Source organism: Gymnoscopelus microlampas (assembly GCF_963454915.1).
Source record: "Gymnoscopelus microlampas genome assembly, chromosome: 3".
Taxonomy (NCBI): domain Eukaryota; kingdom Metazoa; phylum Chordata; class Actinopteri; order Myctophiformes; family Myctophidae; genus Gymnoscopelus; species Gymnoscopelus microlampas.
The window spans coordinates 28,139,166-28,155,014 of record NC_139940.1 but is presented as its reverse complement, the minus strand read 5'-3'; the positions used below and the strand labels follow the sequence as shown (position 1 = coordinate 28,155,014).

At 44.1% G+C, this 15,849-nt stretch overlaps 1 protein-coding gene across 2 annotated transcripts in view; it reads left to right on the top strand.

The window, feature by feature from the left end:
- Positions 1-15,849, top strand: part of galnt1 (UDP-N-acetyl-alpha-D-galactosamine:polypeptide N-acetylgalactosaminyltransferase 1) — a 70,015-nt gene that overhangs the window by 34,512 nt on the left and 19,654 nt on the right. For both annotated transcript variants that reach the window (XM_084053480.1, XM_084053479.1), the window contains 2 exons: positions 13,109-13,248; positions 13,528-13,696. In XM_084053480.1, coding sequence (XP_083909606.1) covers positions 13,110-13,248; positions 13,528-13,696 — 308 coding nt within the window. In that variant the 5' untranslated portion in view covers position 13,109. The remainder of the gene's footprint in view (positions 1-13,108; positions 13,249-13,527; positions 13,697-15,849) is intronic.

The window sequence follows — 15,849 nt, the reverse complement described above, 5'->3', positions numbered from 1 at the left end:
ACAGGTCCCCTCCTTGCTTCCTCTGACTTTAACTCGGGATGGTGTTGATCCAGATGTGCCTACATTTTGGTTGTATTAACACAATACTTTACTTTGTTATGTAATAGTTTACGTACAGCATTAGTCATATCAATCTTTGCTTCGCCTTTTAAATAGTAAAAGCCAAAGTCCAGCATTGGGTTGAAACTGGTCATTGAAACTGCTATCATCTGTCATGTTTTCACTACCATTTTCCTAGAGTAAAGATACCAAGGATTGAACACAGGCGTCATAAACAGTCAGAAGTGTTCTGAGGTTCAAAGGCCAAATGAGTAAAGTAGTCTACTTCTGCATAACAGTGACATCCTGACGAATCCTCAGTATAACAAAAGAAAAGAATACAAGCATGCTTCTGGCAAGTTTAAAAAGCCTTCATTTGGTGGCTATTTCACATTCGAAATATTAAAAACAAACAATGCATAATATAAAATGGGATTACCACCCACGCATAGCGGCTCTACAGCCTCAGTATATTTAATCTAGCCTCTCCGTCACCATTTTCACTCATGCGTACTGTTACGTTCTAATCCAATATGTAACTATGTATGTATTCAACTCTATTTAAGAGCATATGTCACAGCTGATTATTGAATTCCCATCCGGTTGATTATTAAATGGCATTTCAAAAGACGGGTTGTGTGAGCTACGTACATGTGTGATGATGTCATGAGATTGACAGGCAGGAGAACTCATAATGACTGATTATGAATTCACCTGACAGAGATTCTGACAGAGCGACAGAGATGGATGAATATGTTAACCTCTGTCTTGTTAACCCATTTACTATAGACCTGAGGCCGATTCTACAAATGCTTTCTAAATCAGTAGTTCTCACTCTTACAAGATTTTTAAAAAATGCTCAAAAATAGCAGATGCACAAGCTCTCAGCGCGGTACGAAGTGAGCTTGTATATCTGCTATTTTTTAATGGCCAAGGCAAAAATCTAAAATGACAGATGCTTTCCCGGTTAAGGTGGCCATCCAACATTTCATATCTTCAAGGCTATCAAAGAAAGACTATGTAGTGATCATCACCAAGTTTCAGTGGAAGGCGTGTGTCATCAGTGTAACCGTTGTAGGAAATAACCTACTGTATTACGCTTAAAATAGAAGCTTATGGGAGCAAATATAGCGAAAGAAAATAGCCCCATAACGCACCATGTTGCACGTCTTATTTTTACTAGGGACAACTTTCTATTATTTTTCTATTACAAAGCTTTTGACTCGCCTTGATATGCCTTGAGGGCACATCATTATGAATAATCAACACCACATCAATGTACCATTTAATTGCTATCAATTAATTTACTATGCCAATGATCTAGCACTAATTGAAATCTTAAGATACGAATGAGCTCTATTTTTATCTATACATTTTGAACCACAAATAATCTCTGAAGGATTGCGTCAATGGCAAGCTAAATAGTTGGCATTGGCAAACGCCAAAAACTCTGTACTCAGCTTTTTACATAATGGACGAGGAAGAAAGCAAAGAGTATCTTGGCAGATAGATAGCTCCCATCCTCTCTAAAGCCTGTTTGAGCCTTTGAGCTCCGGAAGAGTCCCCCTGGCAACTGAAAAATTATTCAAGAAGTTCTTTATCCCAAGTGCCATCAATATACTTAACTGGACAAAGTGAATGATGAGTTATAGCTACAGACATTGACATGCATTCTATCATCTTGGACATGTGTTTGTTTTCCCAACTGCTCATCGGCTTTTTATGCTGTTTTTTCTTGTGTTTGGTGAGCCATTTGAGTCAAATGGTCACCCTGGCGGACAATAGAGTCCTGACGTCACTCCCACTACCCCTGGGTCACAGAAGTATTTTTTCTATTGAATATCCCATAGGGGAATCTTAGATTGTGTCATTTAAGAATGTATTAAATAAACAATATTGTATCATGTCGTTTATGATATTGAGTTACATTTGATAACGTCTGTGTTTTGTTTTTTTATTCTTATATGACACAATCTAAGATTTCCCTATGGGAATTCCCATAGAAAAATAACTCTGTGACCATGGCAGCCTATAGTGGCAGTGATGTCAGACTTCAGTGCTCTATTTATGCATTTGGCGGCCCTGTTGGCCTTCCACACTGACCTCGTATTGACAGTGTGATGTAATATCTCTGTGGCATCATATTGACTTCCAAATATAGAATTATTTGCCTCTCCTTTTAACTTTCAGTATATAGTTACGGTTTTAAAAAGTTGAATATTTCAAAAAGTATAAAACGTGAAAAAATGTTTGAGAATGTAGTTCCTCGGCCTACTGGCAGCGTGGCACAAGAACTTTGGTGATTGGTCCATTGGTTTACCGAGCTTAGCCCCAGACACACACAGACACACTCTTCTAATCTAGACGGCTCGCCCCATAGGAGCCACAGAGTAATAAATACAAAGTTAATGGTTCCTGTTTTCACTTCACCGGTTGGAAAAGACTACGGTGGCATAAATCCTGCTTGGCTGCCATGAACAGCAGTAGTAGCGGCAGCAGCACTTTCAGGGGCTGACATGGTGCTCAGACTCACTGACACAAACCTGCTGGGTCAAACAGCTCAGGCTGCTGGTAATGTCATTTGATGCGTGCATGCGCATGGTGGCATTTTGCCATGGTGGCATTTGTTCACACATGGCCATGTGTTAACACCGGCCTTGTGCATCTGTGTGGAACTTTTGGCTAATTGATGACTTTGCAGCTGTGCCACAGGCATAGCTCTGATCAGTGTCATCCTGACCCTCACAGAGGGTGAACACATGCACGTGTGCGTGTGTGTGTGCGTGTGCGTGTGTGCGTGTGTGTGTGTGCGTGTGCGTGTGCGTGTGCGTGTGCGTGTGCGTGTGTGTGTGTGTGTGTGTGTGTGTGTGTGTGTGTGTGTGTGTGTGTGTGTGTGTGTGTACAGTCAGTGTACAGTCAGTGTGGGTGAGTTTCTTTAAGGGTGATTTTTACTTGGTTAAAAATAGCTGATCCATAAGCTGTGGCTTGTGAGCTGCGAGTAGATCTGCTATTTTTGGTGTGTGACACCTGTGCACAACGTACATTATAAATAGGCCTTTAGACAGCGATGACAGTGTGACTGAGTTCTTATTGTCCTAGTCTAGTTTTCTTTGTCTTGTCCTATGTTTTTCTCTTATTACTCTCCGCCAGGAGAGTATTGTTATCACTGCGTTTTCACTTTCTAAACATGACACACCGATTGGTCAAGCCTCACGTGACACGTGAAATACTGTGATCTGATTGGCTAGTGACGCCACCGGGCCTATATATACATGGCATCACTCTGACGGTGTCTCCGCCACCGTCAGAGTGAGGTAAGACGGGAACCATGAAATGGCTGATACATAATTGGCAGATAGGACAGATAGGACATTTATATAGACAGGAGGGATATGACATAGGACACTTATACAGACAGCAGGGATAGGACACTCACACAGACAGAACGGAAGAGGACACTTACCCAGACAGGTTGGATAGGACACTTACATATACAAGAGGGATAGCGACCTATAAATACATGTGTCACTGTGATAAGCCAGATTCCAATACCGAAAATCTGGCCACTAGCTCACTCCCAGACCTTCGAACCGGAAGTAGTCAAGTAGTCGCGGTCCAATTGTTCCTATCTGTCTTATTGGACAGATAGGACAGATAGGACACTTATATAGACAGGAGGGATATGACACTTACATAGACAGGACGGATAGGACAGGAGGGATAGGACACTTACACAGAATGAACGGAAGAGGACACTTACCCAGACAGGATGGATAGGACACTTACATATACAAGAGGGATAGCGACCTTCGCGACCTTCGAACCAACACAAGTCTTCTGGCGGAGAGTTGTGCTCCGAGGAGCACTTTTTCTAGTTATGATTTTTTTTCTCTTTCTTTTCTCTTTCTTTAGACTGAGCCCCGGGCCAGTATAATAACTGGATGTGGGGAGGGGGGGGGGGGGGGGGGCACACTACAAATAGAGGATATGCGTGTGACATCATCATCAAACCAGGAAGTTATGCAGGAATGCCTACTGAGTGTCAAAAAAAATACTTTCTGGCCTTGACAGCCCATGCATCCAAACAGAAATGTCATATCTGATTGCATTAAACAACATTAAACTCATTTTGCATGTTTCTTTGCCACTCGATTTGCCACTCGATGTGCCATTCACTTTAAGCATGCGCATACCCTCTATACCAAACCTATGAACCTATGAACCTATGCTGCAGCATAAATCTTTGTTGACATATTACATTTGCGAGACGAAAGGTGGTGTCTGATTTGTCGATAAAGCCCTTTGTGTGTGAAGGAAATCACTGGCCTGTGTGTGTGTGGGCAATGTGTATTCACATTCACGTGTGCACATGAGTTTTGTTTCCTATGTGTGATCACTCAGCGTCCAATTATGAGTCGCTAACAGCGCAATTACATAGGCGTCATCCAGGCTAAAGGGAGGGATGCTGTGGTTTGTTAAAGATTGGCCTCAGAGTGTTTGCTGCATGTTTGAGTTTGTCTCTGTGAGCCTGTGGTCGGCTGGTGCAGCCAAGCAGCCTGTCCACTTTCTCTGGACCGGTCACAGGGAACACCCCCTGTGACAGTAATGCATATTGATTTCCGCCTAAAATGCCTGAGTGATTGGAGATTGAAGTGTTTAGTTCCACTTTGCATCAGGGCCAAGCCGTGCATTGGTAATCAATTTGCACTTTTTTTTCCGCTGCTGTGGGCAGTTTTCTCTGTTTAGCTCAGCCTCTCTCTCTCACTTTCGCTCGATTCCCCTTTTTGACCCGATCCGTTTCCATTTTCTCTGTCTCACTCACTCACTCTCTCTCTCTCCCTGACACACGCATACCAGGACCTTGACTTTTGATTCTAGCTCTCCTCTATGAGAGATGAGGGACAGTTCTGCTAAGAGACTTAAGTGACCCCATTCGTCATTAGAGCCTGTCCGATATATCAGTTTGTTCCATATTAGCCATTTGACTTTTTTGATGACATCGGTTTTGGCAGTTATGCAGCTGATTAGCCTGGAAACCAGACGAATCTGCTAGTGCAAAGAAATAAAAAATATCCCCCGGCAGATTTGGTCTGGCACCGCCGGATTTCCCTGCTCCCTAAGTTGTGGGGCACCAATCAGGGCCCAGTATGCAAAATGGGGCAGGTTTATCACAGAGGCATTTTTTTTAATTCGCCCCTTGGAAATGCAGGTTCCACACAGAGATTCCAGACTAAAATCTACGCAGTGATATTAGTGTGTCCCGATTTTTAACCACTTTGAATTGCCCTATTTTGGGCATTTTATTATACAGTTGGTGAACTGAACATTAAAAATCACACCCTGTGTGAAGGTAGCGGCGCCTTTGAATACATTATGTCATCGATATGTGTTTATAATGTGTTTATAGCCATGTGTCATGTGAAGCTTGACCAATCACTTTGTTGACGGGTCTGACCAATCAGAGCGTCGACGACAGATAAAGTTAAATTGAGGATCTAACTTTAAATAACTTACCTAGAAGGAGACTTTAGCCAAATAAAAATATATACAAAAAAAAACATGAGGAAATAAAAAATAAACCTTGACATCATAGTGATGTCATGAATAGTCCCCTTGCCTGACAAATCACAACCTTGACGGGCCTGACCAATCAGAACCTTGACGGGCCTGACCAATCAGAACCTTGACGGGCCTGACCAATCAGAACCTTAACGGACTCTTGGATTCTCGATCGTCTCTATCAAACCATTCTGTCATAACGGATGACTGGGTCCCGAACTCAGACTTTCTATACATTCACCCTTCATCTGTTCTTGTATCTTTCTCTTTCTATTCGTCATATTAACTTTAAATAACTTACCTAGACGGAGACTTTAGCCAAATGAATAATAAGATGAAGTCATTGTCATCGTTTATATAGACATCGAATTCTATATTCATGACATCATAGTGATGTCATGAATAGTGACCAATCACAACTTTGGCGCACCTGACCAATCAGAACGTTGGCGCACCTGACCAATCAGAACGTTGACGCAAAAGCCAGGCATAGAGGGCTAATATCCGCTCTATACCTAAAGGTATAGAGCGGCTAGCGCCGCTAAAAAAAGAATCTACAATATACAAGCTCACAACACATCATGACGCGTTGTGAACTGTGAGCTATTTTGGAATTATTCTGAATAGGGCTTAAAGCTATATATCATGTAACTGTTTGTGGTGAATAAAATGTTATTTTGTCCAATATCTATTGTAGAGTACATTAATACAATAACTTATACAATTGGGGCGATTGTACTTGGCAAGGTTATTATCGTTAATTAAAAAAAAACGAAATAGCGAAAACTAAAATGTAATAAACATTTAAAATTTTTACTGAAATAAATAAAAATGACAATAAACGATAACTAACTAAAACGACTAAAACCTATAAAACTAAATTATAGACAAAATGCCCTTAGTTTTCATCCTTGTCCATTTGTTTATAAGCTTTATGGGTTGCTACCAGTTACGGCACCTCACGCAAGTCGCAAGCAGTTCACTCATCCGCTCTCCTGCTTTATTCAGCTCTTTTTAGCAAGCGACACCTATCTCTACATGATGGAGTATATATGTTTTAGGAAACTATTAACACAGGAACAGATTGCATCTGTGATAAAGTGGAAAGAAGCACAGCGCTAACGTGTAGTGGTGTAATGATCCCTACACTTGCCCCTTATCTGCAAACATGTGCGTGACATTTATTATAATATGGCTGATTAATTTGTTCTTTGGCCGAAAAAACTAAAAACTAATCAAAACTATTATAACCTTGGTACTTAGTCTTCCTGCTCTTCTATTGAGATCTATTTAGATCCTGTGTCTAGGTTAAACACGACCTTTGGTATGATCCTGTTTCTGGTTTGACAAATGTTTACTTGAAGGTCAAAATTCTAATTCTCCCCAGAGCAAGCAGGCAGGCGCTATAGCTCAGTGGTAAAGAAACAAAAATGTCCAAACTTTTTTTTACTAAATATAGGACAAAACATTGGTAATCGATAAGTCGGGCTCTTGTCGTCATGATAAGAATCTGTAGCTGTACCCAAAATGCTTTGGCTTCTCCACTCCATAAGAGTGGTTGACAGAACTGCTCCATATGTGAGGCAAGGGGGTCCTATTCAGCAAATTACAGCAAATCAGTGACTGGTATCAAGGCCACATGCAACAGAAAGAAGGAAAGGTGGCTCACTGGCTTATGTCGATATCTCCAGTCCTCGCGTCGAATGTCCTTCCAGACTGCAATATGGATTTTACATAAGCGCTCTCATTCACAGTGGAGCAAGACAATAATAAATAGAGCTTTTACGTATAAGAATTGAATTTAGCTGTGTAACCACCGGAGCAAATAAAAGATAGCAAGAGAGTCTGTACAGGTCTTGGATATGAATTACTAGCACAGACTTGCTCAGCTTTGAGAAACACGCAACTCTTTTCATTCTCTCTCTCGCTCTCTCTTTGTCTTTCTCTCTGTCTACTGCTTTCTCTTTCATAAACTTTCTTTCTGTCTAACTCTCTCACTCTCACACACTCTCTCTGTGTCTCTGTCTCTCTCTTTCACATACTTTCTCTCTTTGTGTCTCTGACTCTCTCTGTTTCTTTTTCACACACTTTCTTTCTCTGTCTCTTGCTCTCTCTCTCGCTCTCTCTCGCTCGCTCACTCTCTCTCGCTCGCTCTCTCCCTCTCGCTCGCTCGCTCTCTCTCTCTCGCTCTCTTTAAAGCACTCATAATCCCAGAAGGGAGGCTCCTCACACACGCTCCATAAATTGTGAGTCAGTGAAACTCTGGTTCCTCTTGCCCTAGCTAAAGGGTTGCCAAGTGGTTGTGCAATCTCTAAAGGGGGGATTAAGTCTGTGGAGAAGAGGAGAAAGCGAAAGAGAGAGCTGGAGGAGGTGCATGGGTGGTGGAGGGCTGAGTAGTGATGGCAACCATTCCTGAAAGGGCTGGGGAGGACGTCACCGAGAACTAAAGACGAGAGGGAGGAGAGCGAGAGAGAGGCAAAAGTAGGGAGAGACGAAAGAGAAAGGAGCATTAAAGAAAGATGGAGAGAATGTGCTATGTAATGGATTAGGGCGGGAGTGAAGTGAAGTTGAGTTGGAATATTGCAAGCCTGTTTGATGTCAAAGGGGAGGGGGCGAAGCTGTTTGACAGAGACTTTAACCACATGAACCCCAGCGTCCCTATTTAGGTCAAACATTGGACAAAAATAGACAATGTCAAGCCAAGCTCACAACGTGTTGCAATGACATGTTGTGAGCTTGTAGATTGGCTATTCACCGGGTCATAGCGTTCATTCAACAATCTGCCAAATAGATGAGATTTGTACGGCACATTGACATTTGGGCTTTAGCCTAGAGGCAAGGCCGTGGGGTCCACTCAAATGGTTGGGGTTCGTACTCTATGGAGCATGAATCTGCCCTTTAGATTTTAAGATCTCTTTTGTGAAGGTAGGTGTGTTGTGAGCTTGTAGATCGGCTATTTTCGCCGAAGAGATTAGTTGTAGAGGGAAGAACGGAGCAGACCAAGTATAGTACCCTTACGTTGTTAAAAAGCCTTTATTTTTCAATGACATTTCTATAGAAAATGTAAAAGCCCCTCATGGAAACCAAACAGCCTGTCATCAGGGCATGAAAATAAACTGAAGCGACACACGTACACACACACCCTGGTCATGAACTGAATGGGGTGGGAGGGGAGGGATGCCAGGGCGGCTCTGTGTGTGAGTAGTCCTGAGGTGTCCTCTGCCATGCCCGATTAGAAATGCAGCTAGTGGAGCGTTGTGGCTGAGAATAGAGGCCAGTACAGACTGAGACTACTGCGTGTTCACTGAATGTATGTGCGCATATAAATCTCCTGCCGCTTCACTGAGCTGTCTGCTCCCCTTTACACACCTCTGATCAAACGGCACACTGACAGCGCTTTGACACAACTCCTTGAGCAAGTATGCGTGCGTGCGTCTGTCTGTCTGTCTGTCTGTCTGTCTGTCTGCCTGCCTGCCTGCCTGCCTGCCTGCCTGCCTGTCTGTCTGTCTGTCTGTCTGTCTGTCTGTGTCTCTGTCTGTCTGTCCGTCTTCAGGTGTGTGTGAGTGAGTCTCTGTGTGTCTGTCTCTTGGCCCGTGTTGTGTGTGTGCAGCACAGTTTTTTCCATGGAGTTGGTACCACCAGGTCGCAGTAGGTTAGTTAATGTGAAGAGATTAAGGAAGGCCAGTGCGAACTAGTCAGCAACCAGGGACAATGCTGAGGTCAGCGGGGTAGATGAGTGACTGAAATTGGATAAATGAGAGGCTTGCAGTTGCCACCTGTAGTGTGGGATTAACAACTGCTGAACCCACACAAACATACATTTAGAGAAATACTCAAGGAGACAGTGGGTGAAACAGCCCTCCCTGACCACGCTCTCACTTCATATTGTCGGGAGTAACACCTGCGTGTATGAACGTGCTGTGCCTATCGCACACAGGTGGCAACAACACTGCAGAACCCGGCAAGCAGCCTTTTCCACCTCTTAGTCACACCCGTCAGACTCTACCTATCATCACACTGAGAGTTTGTAGTGTCACCCCACATAAGATAGATAGCTGCATCTCTGAGGATTTTCAATGGGCGTTATACAGTATGAGATACATACAAGTAGTTTAATTAGATAGATCAACATAATTCCCATGATTACCGAGATGACATGGCTACAGATGTTCAAAGTAGCGGCTGCCAGGGTAGCCAGCAGGAAAAGATAAATAAATCAAACAATTTAATTTAAATTCAAATTAAATTCATCAGGTTATTGTGCCATTTTAAACACTTTCAGCCTGGTGTTGTTATTTTGGGCGTGTCAAAATAAACATGAAGCACACAATAAATGTTTTTTGTTTGTTTTTTCATTTTCCCAAAAATTACGAAAGAAACATGCTGTGAGCTTGTAGATCGGATCTATAGATTGGATCTATAATGCAGATCTATTTTCGGGGTGTGCGATAGTTAAACCATTTTTTCAATATCGGGGCAGCAGCCACTGGCTATGGCTATGAGCGGTCCTTGACTTGGAAGCATTTATGAACTACGATAAAGTGGATGTAGTGGATTACGTGTGAATGGTGTTTTTTTGTATACCACAACTGTGTGATAATCCATTAGTCACGGGGCGATGGATTGAGAAATACATATGCAGACACAGGTTTTAGGATGGTTATTGAGAATGGGAATATGAAATGAATGAAGAAATGGATGTTGGCCAAGTCATTCGACTCGCCATCTCCTAACTGGAAAGGTCATAGGTTCCAGCACTGCAACAGTCCATCAACAGCCATGTGTATTTCAGCTTGTGAACATGCCCAGACCTCTGTCTGCACAGGCAAATCCTGAGAGATCACGCAAATATTTGGTTACATTTGTGCACTCTGAGTTACAATGAGTGCTCAACCCAATGGCAACGAGTCAGTGGATTGGCCAAATGCCTCAAATGTAAACTTGTGGGTAGGGAAAAGCTATTTTGGTCCTTTGTTTTGAACTCAATTGTGTTTTTCTGTATTCTGTTTACCTTTGTATGACCACTTAAATGATAAAAGACTCTTGGGCACTCCATATACTGTATACCATTACATGACTACCATGGAATAAAATGAATTGTTTTCTGTTTAAAAGTAGCTGTTGACCCCCTCCCATTTCAGCTACTAGCTTGATTATTATAGTGTAGGGTCCTTGTCTCCCCTTTCTCAGAATGTTTTTTTGGTTGTAGTTTTTTGTTTCTATGAAGTCATGGTGCTATATTTATCTAAGAGCCTAATGGTTTATTTTTTTATTTTTTATGGTTTATAAAGGCCATGTGGATGTTTGATACCCACAGTTACAAATGTCTAATGTACAGATTCAAAAGGAATTGTTATGCACATCCATGTGGATCGCTGGTACAGGACAAAAAATAAACGTATCAAGAAGTCCGCACAGACAGCTGCTGCTCCAAGTAATTTTAATGTGCGAAGAACGTTTCGACCAGCGGATGGTCTCCCTCAGGAACTGAGGTCTTCCTCAGGACCTGAAGGACCTGTCGTCCTCAGGACCTGAGGAAGACCATTCATGACAAGTCATGTACTTGTTGCAGTATCCTTAGACATGCCACTGAGCCCCTGCATGCTCGCTACCTGCTGTGGATAAGAGCATGAGCTATTATTTGACTTGGCATTTGACATTGATATCAGCAATTATGCACCAATGTGTTCCGATTTCTAACCACTATCAAACTGGCGTCCATATTGTGGGCATGTTACTATGGGTGAAAATATTCAAATGAAAGTCAAATGAAATCTTCAAAAAAGCTGATCTTCTGCGATGCTATTTGATCTTTTTTTCAAAACTAATAAAAACTATGATTTTTTTATAGATTAGAATTGATGTTGCACTTTTTGACAAAATATCGGTCAAAACATCGGCAATCGATGGTATGGACTCAGAATCAGGATCATACCAAAAATCGGGCTTTGGTTGGGCTTTAATCAGGATGATGACCCCCCCTCCTCCTCCCCGCGTAGTCCAGGAACCAAAGTCGGGGGAAGAACCTAAGTCTTGAGCAAACAGATCTGCTCTCTGTTTTGCTGTGCGAGACGCTCCATTGAAGAGGATTTCCTATCAGATGGCATTTGGAATTGACACCCGTGTGATTCTCTGTCCTCTTTGGCTGTGATGTTATGCTAGCTAGCTTTGTACAAACATTTTTTTCATTATTTTTTGTCTCAAGAGCGCAGAAGAAAAATCACCATGGCTAAATTAATTTTCTCCTCTCTGCTTGTGCTGCTGCAACCCGAGGGATCATCGAGGCAGAGAAGCAGGCTGAGAGGGAGAAATAGAACTGGAGAACAGGAGAGGGGTGCAGAGGAATTTTAATGTGGCAGTGTCTGACTCTAGCTGGCTGCCAAAGAAAAGCAATTACTATCACAGCCCCTCTCTCTGCTGTGTGTGTGTGTGTGTGTGTGTGTGTGTGTGTGTGTGTGTGTGTGTGTGTGTGTGTGTGTTCGCGCGCAGTGTGTGTGTGTGTGTGTGTGTGTGTGTGTGTGTGTGTGTGTGTTCACGTGCAGTGTGTGTGTGTGTGTGTGTGTGTGTGTGTGTGTGTGTGTGTGTGTGTGTGTGTTTGCTCGCACAAGTGCACATGCATCTGTTTTTGTGTAGTTTATGTGTGTGCCTTCCTGCAAGTTGGTGGCTGCATGCATTTTAGCTCACAGGTGTGGGGGGTTGACTTTTTAAATGTACAAAGTGTATGCAGAAGGTACACTGCAGGGCAATACGACTACTGTATACCTGAGGTGTGTGTGTGTGTGTGTGTGTGTGTGTGTGTGTGTGTGTGTGTGTGTGTGTGTGTGTGTGTCACACTATTTTCAGTGCGCCAATGGTACAGAACTACGTATAAATGACCCATCACCCTTTAGGCAGCTATGCTGCGGCTCTGTCGACGTATTACACTTGCGAGACGAAAGGCGGTGTCTGATGTGTCGATAAAGGTCTTGGTATGTGAAGGTAATCACTGGCGTCCTCCTCCTGCCTGTTTCTTCTGGAGCCGCTCAAGATGACAAAAATGAAATGGCACGTTCACTTCGGGGGGCGCTCTCTCTGAAAAGTGTGAAGGTGACCTTTAGCGAGACGCCGATAACAAGCCAGCAGATAAGAGGCTGGAGTCAGACAGACAGACGGAAGGACAGATGGAGGAGTTGAGAAGATGCTCGGGCATAGCGCCAGAGGGGATGAGAAGAGAGAGAGAGAGGGTAGAGAGAGAGTGAACTCCTCTGCAGAGCTTTGGCAAAGCCTGCGACTGTGTCTGCAGCTCAGGGCTCCATATTACACAGACAAGGGAGCTTTAATATAGCACTCTAACTCTGACTCTCCCTCCTCTCTCTCTCTCTCTCTCTCTCTCTCTCTCTCTCTCTCTCTCTCTCTCTCTCTCTCTCTCTCTCTCTCTCTCACACACACACCTGTCCCTCTCATTCTCTCTCTCTCTCTCTCTCTCTCTCTCTCTCTCTCTCTCTCTCTCTCTCTCTCTCTCTCTCTGCAGGATGCGGAGGTTTGCCTACTGTAAGGTGGTGCTGGTCACCTCTCTGGTGTGGGTGATGCTGGACATGTTCATCCTGCTCTACTTCAGCGAGTGTAACAAGTGTGACGACAAGAAGGAGAGAGGACTGCCAGGGAGAGAAGGTGAGGGAACACAAACACACACACACACACGCACCCACGCACGCACACGCACACGCACGCACACACCTGATGCGCTGTACAGTCCTCCAGACATGTGCAGTATGTGTCTGTTTGCACTGTGACACACATGCATGTACACACACCCACGCATAACCTATAGACAGACTCAACCCCCCCAGGCCCCTCTCTGACAGCTGTGTGTGTGTGTGTGTGTGTGTGTGTGTGTGTGTGTGTGTGTGTGTGTGTGTGTGTGTGTGTGCGCGTGTGCGTTTGTCATAGATGCCCTGGTCAGGCCGCGGGACGGCCCTGGTGAGGGAGGCAAGCCGGTAGTGATCCCCAAGGAGAACCAGGAGAAGATGAAGGAGATGTTCAAGATCAACCAGTTCAACCTCATGGCCTCAGAGATGATCGCTCTCAACCGGACCCTGCCCGATGTCCGGCTGGAAGGGTGAGCCAGCCAAGCACCCACTTCCCATGTACTGTTTGCACAGAGTCTTGACAGCGGCGGTGATTAATGGCCCAGCCCATACCATTAATCTCCCATCAACAGTCATAAGAGGTCACAGCCAAGTGTCCACGCTGATAGCTGAGTAATCAGTCACAGTTTGAGTCCCCTCTGCCCTCTGCCTCCACTTATTCACTGAGGATATAGAGCTGTCATGAATGGCCACTGCTCGGACAGTGATCGTTGATGGACCAGTGAGGGATGAGCGAGTGGTACAGTATGATTAATGGCAAATGATCCTGGAAACCTCCCTGGTGGTTCTGAAAGAGTGGACTTGTAGTACGGTGTAAACTATCCGTTTCATATGCAACACGATCGCAAGATAGGTAGGTAATAAGTGGCCTGCTTCCGTGTTCACGGCCACCTACGTGCATTGCAGGGGTATCTGATGACATTTGCTATATTCAATTCGATTCAATTCAATCTTTATTTCAGACCCAGGGTGATCCATATCACAATTAAAAACACAACACAATAGATAGATACCATAACCAATGCATCTTCATATTGAATACACCTGTCATGGAGGCCCCTATGGATTGATTACTCTGCATGTGTGACAGGGAAGCACAGCATTGCTATGAATGGAAATGTCCCATCTATACCCGGTACATTTATTTCTAAGATGACAGCAACAATTGAGTTTTTAGCGGTGCCAACCGCTCTAAGCTTGACTTTGTCCGTATGTCCGTCCGTCCGTATCAGCACGGGATGATGAGCACGGGATTTTACACAGCTATAACTCCAGATTGCAGCATGCCACCAAGTCCAAATATGGTATGTGGACTTAGACCACCAATAGGGACGAGCATGACTTGCTGAAGTTAGCAAAGAGGGGTCCAGGGACCCCCCGCGTATGTTATGTCCGTCCGCCCGTTTAGGGCACGGGATTTTAAACAGCTATAACTCCAGTTTGAAGCCTGCCACCAAGTCCAAATTTGGTATGTGGACTTATACCACCAATAGGGACGAGCATGAATCGCTGAAGTTATCAAAGCGGGGTCCAGGGACCCCCCGCGTATGCTATGTCAGTCCGCCCGTTTAGGGCACGGGATTTTAAACAGCTATAACTCCAGTTTGAAGCCTGCCACCAAGTCCAAATTTGGTATGTGGACTTACACCACCAATAGGGACGAGCATGAATTGCTGAAGTTATCAAAGCGGGGTCCAGGGACCCCCCGCGTATGCTATGTCCGTCCGCCCGTTTAGGGCACGGGATTTTAAACAGCTATAACTCCAGTTTGAAGCCTGCCACCAAGTCCAAATTTGGTATGTGGACTTACACCACCAATAGCGAGGCGCATGACTTGCTGACGTTATCAAAGAGGGGTCCAGGGACCCCCAGCGCCCGTATGAGCACGGGATGAGCACGGGATTTTAAACAGCTATAACTCCAGTTTGCAGCATGCCACCAAGTCCACATTTGGTATGTGGACTTAGACCACTAATAGGGACCAGCATGAATTGCTGAAGCCCCGCCCCCTCTGTCTTCCCATTGGCTGGCCTTCAAACAGCCATAACTCAAGTTCGCAGCATGCTACGGAGTACAAATTTTGTACATGGACTAAAACCAGCAATAGGGACGAACTGTAATTACTTAAGCCCCGCCCCCTCTGTCTGCCCATTGGCTGGGCTTTAAACAGCCATCATTCCAGTTTGCAGCATGCTACCAAGTACAAATTTGGTAAGTCGACTCAGACCACCAATAGGGACGAACTGAAATGAGTTAAGCCCCGCCCCAAAGGCACCGCTTCCTTCACACAGGGTGTGATTTTAATTTTCTGTTTTGCCAGCAGCTCTTCTTTCATTGGGAGGACATATTCCATTTTCATGCCACTCTCAGCAATTTGGAATGGGGCAATGATCCAATCCTGTCGATGCAAAACGTAAAAATATTGATTCATTCAGATCTTGATTATATTTCAAAGCACTTATTCTGTGAAAAGGAATGGTTTTGAATTGAAAATCCCACAGTATGGTCACGCTTGTCAATCTTAAACTTCCTTCAACTTCCTTCAGTACACAAGGTCCTTTCTTTCCCTAAGTGATGCCTTTTTGGCAGCCATCATGCAGTTTGCAGCTTTGTAGATGACAGA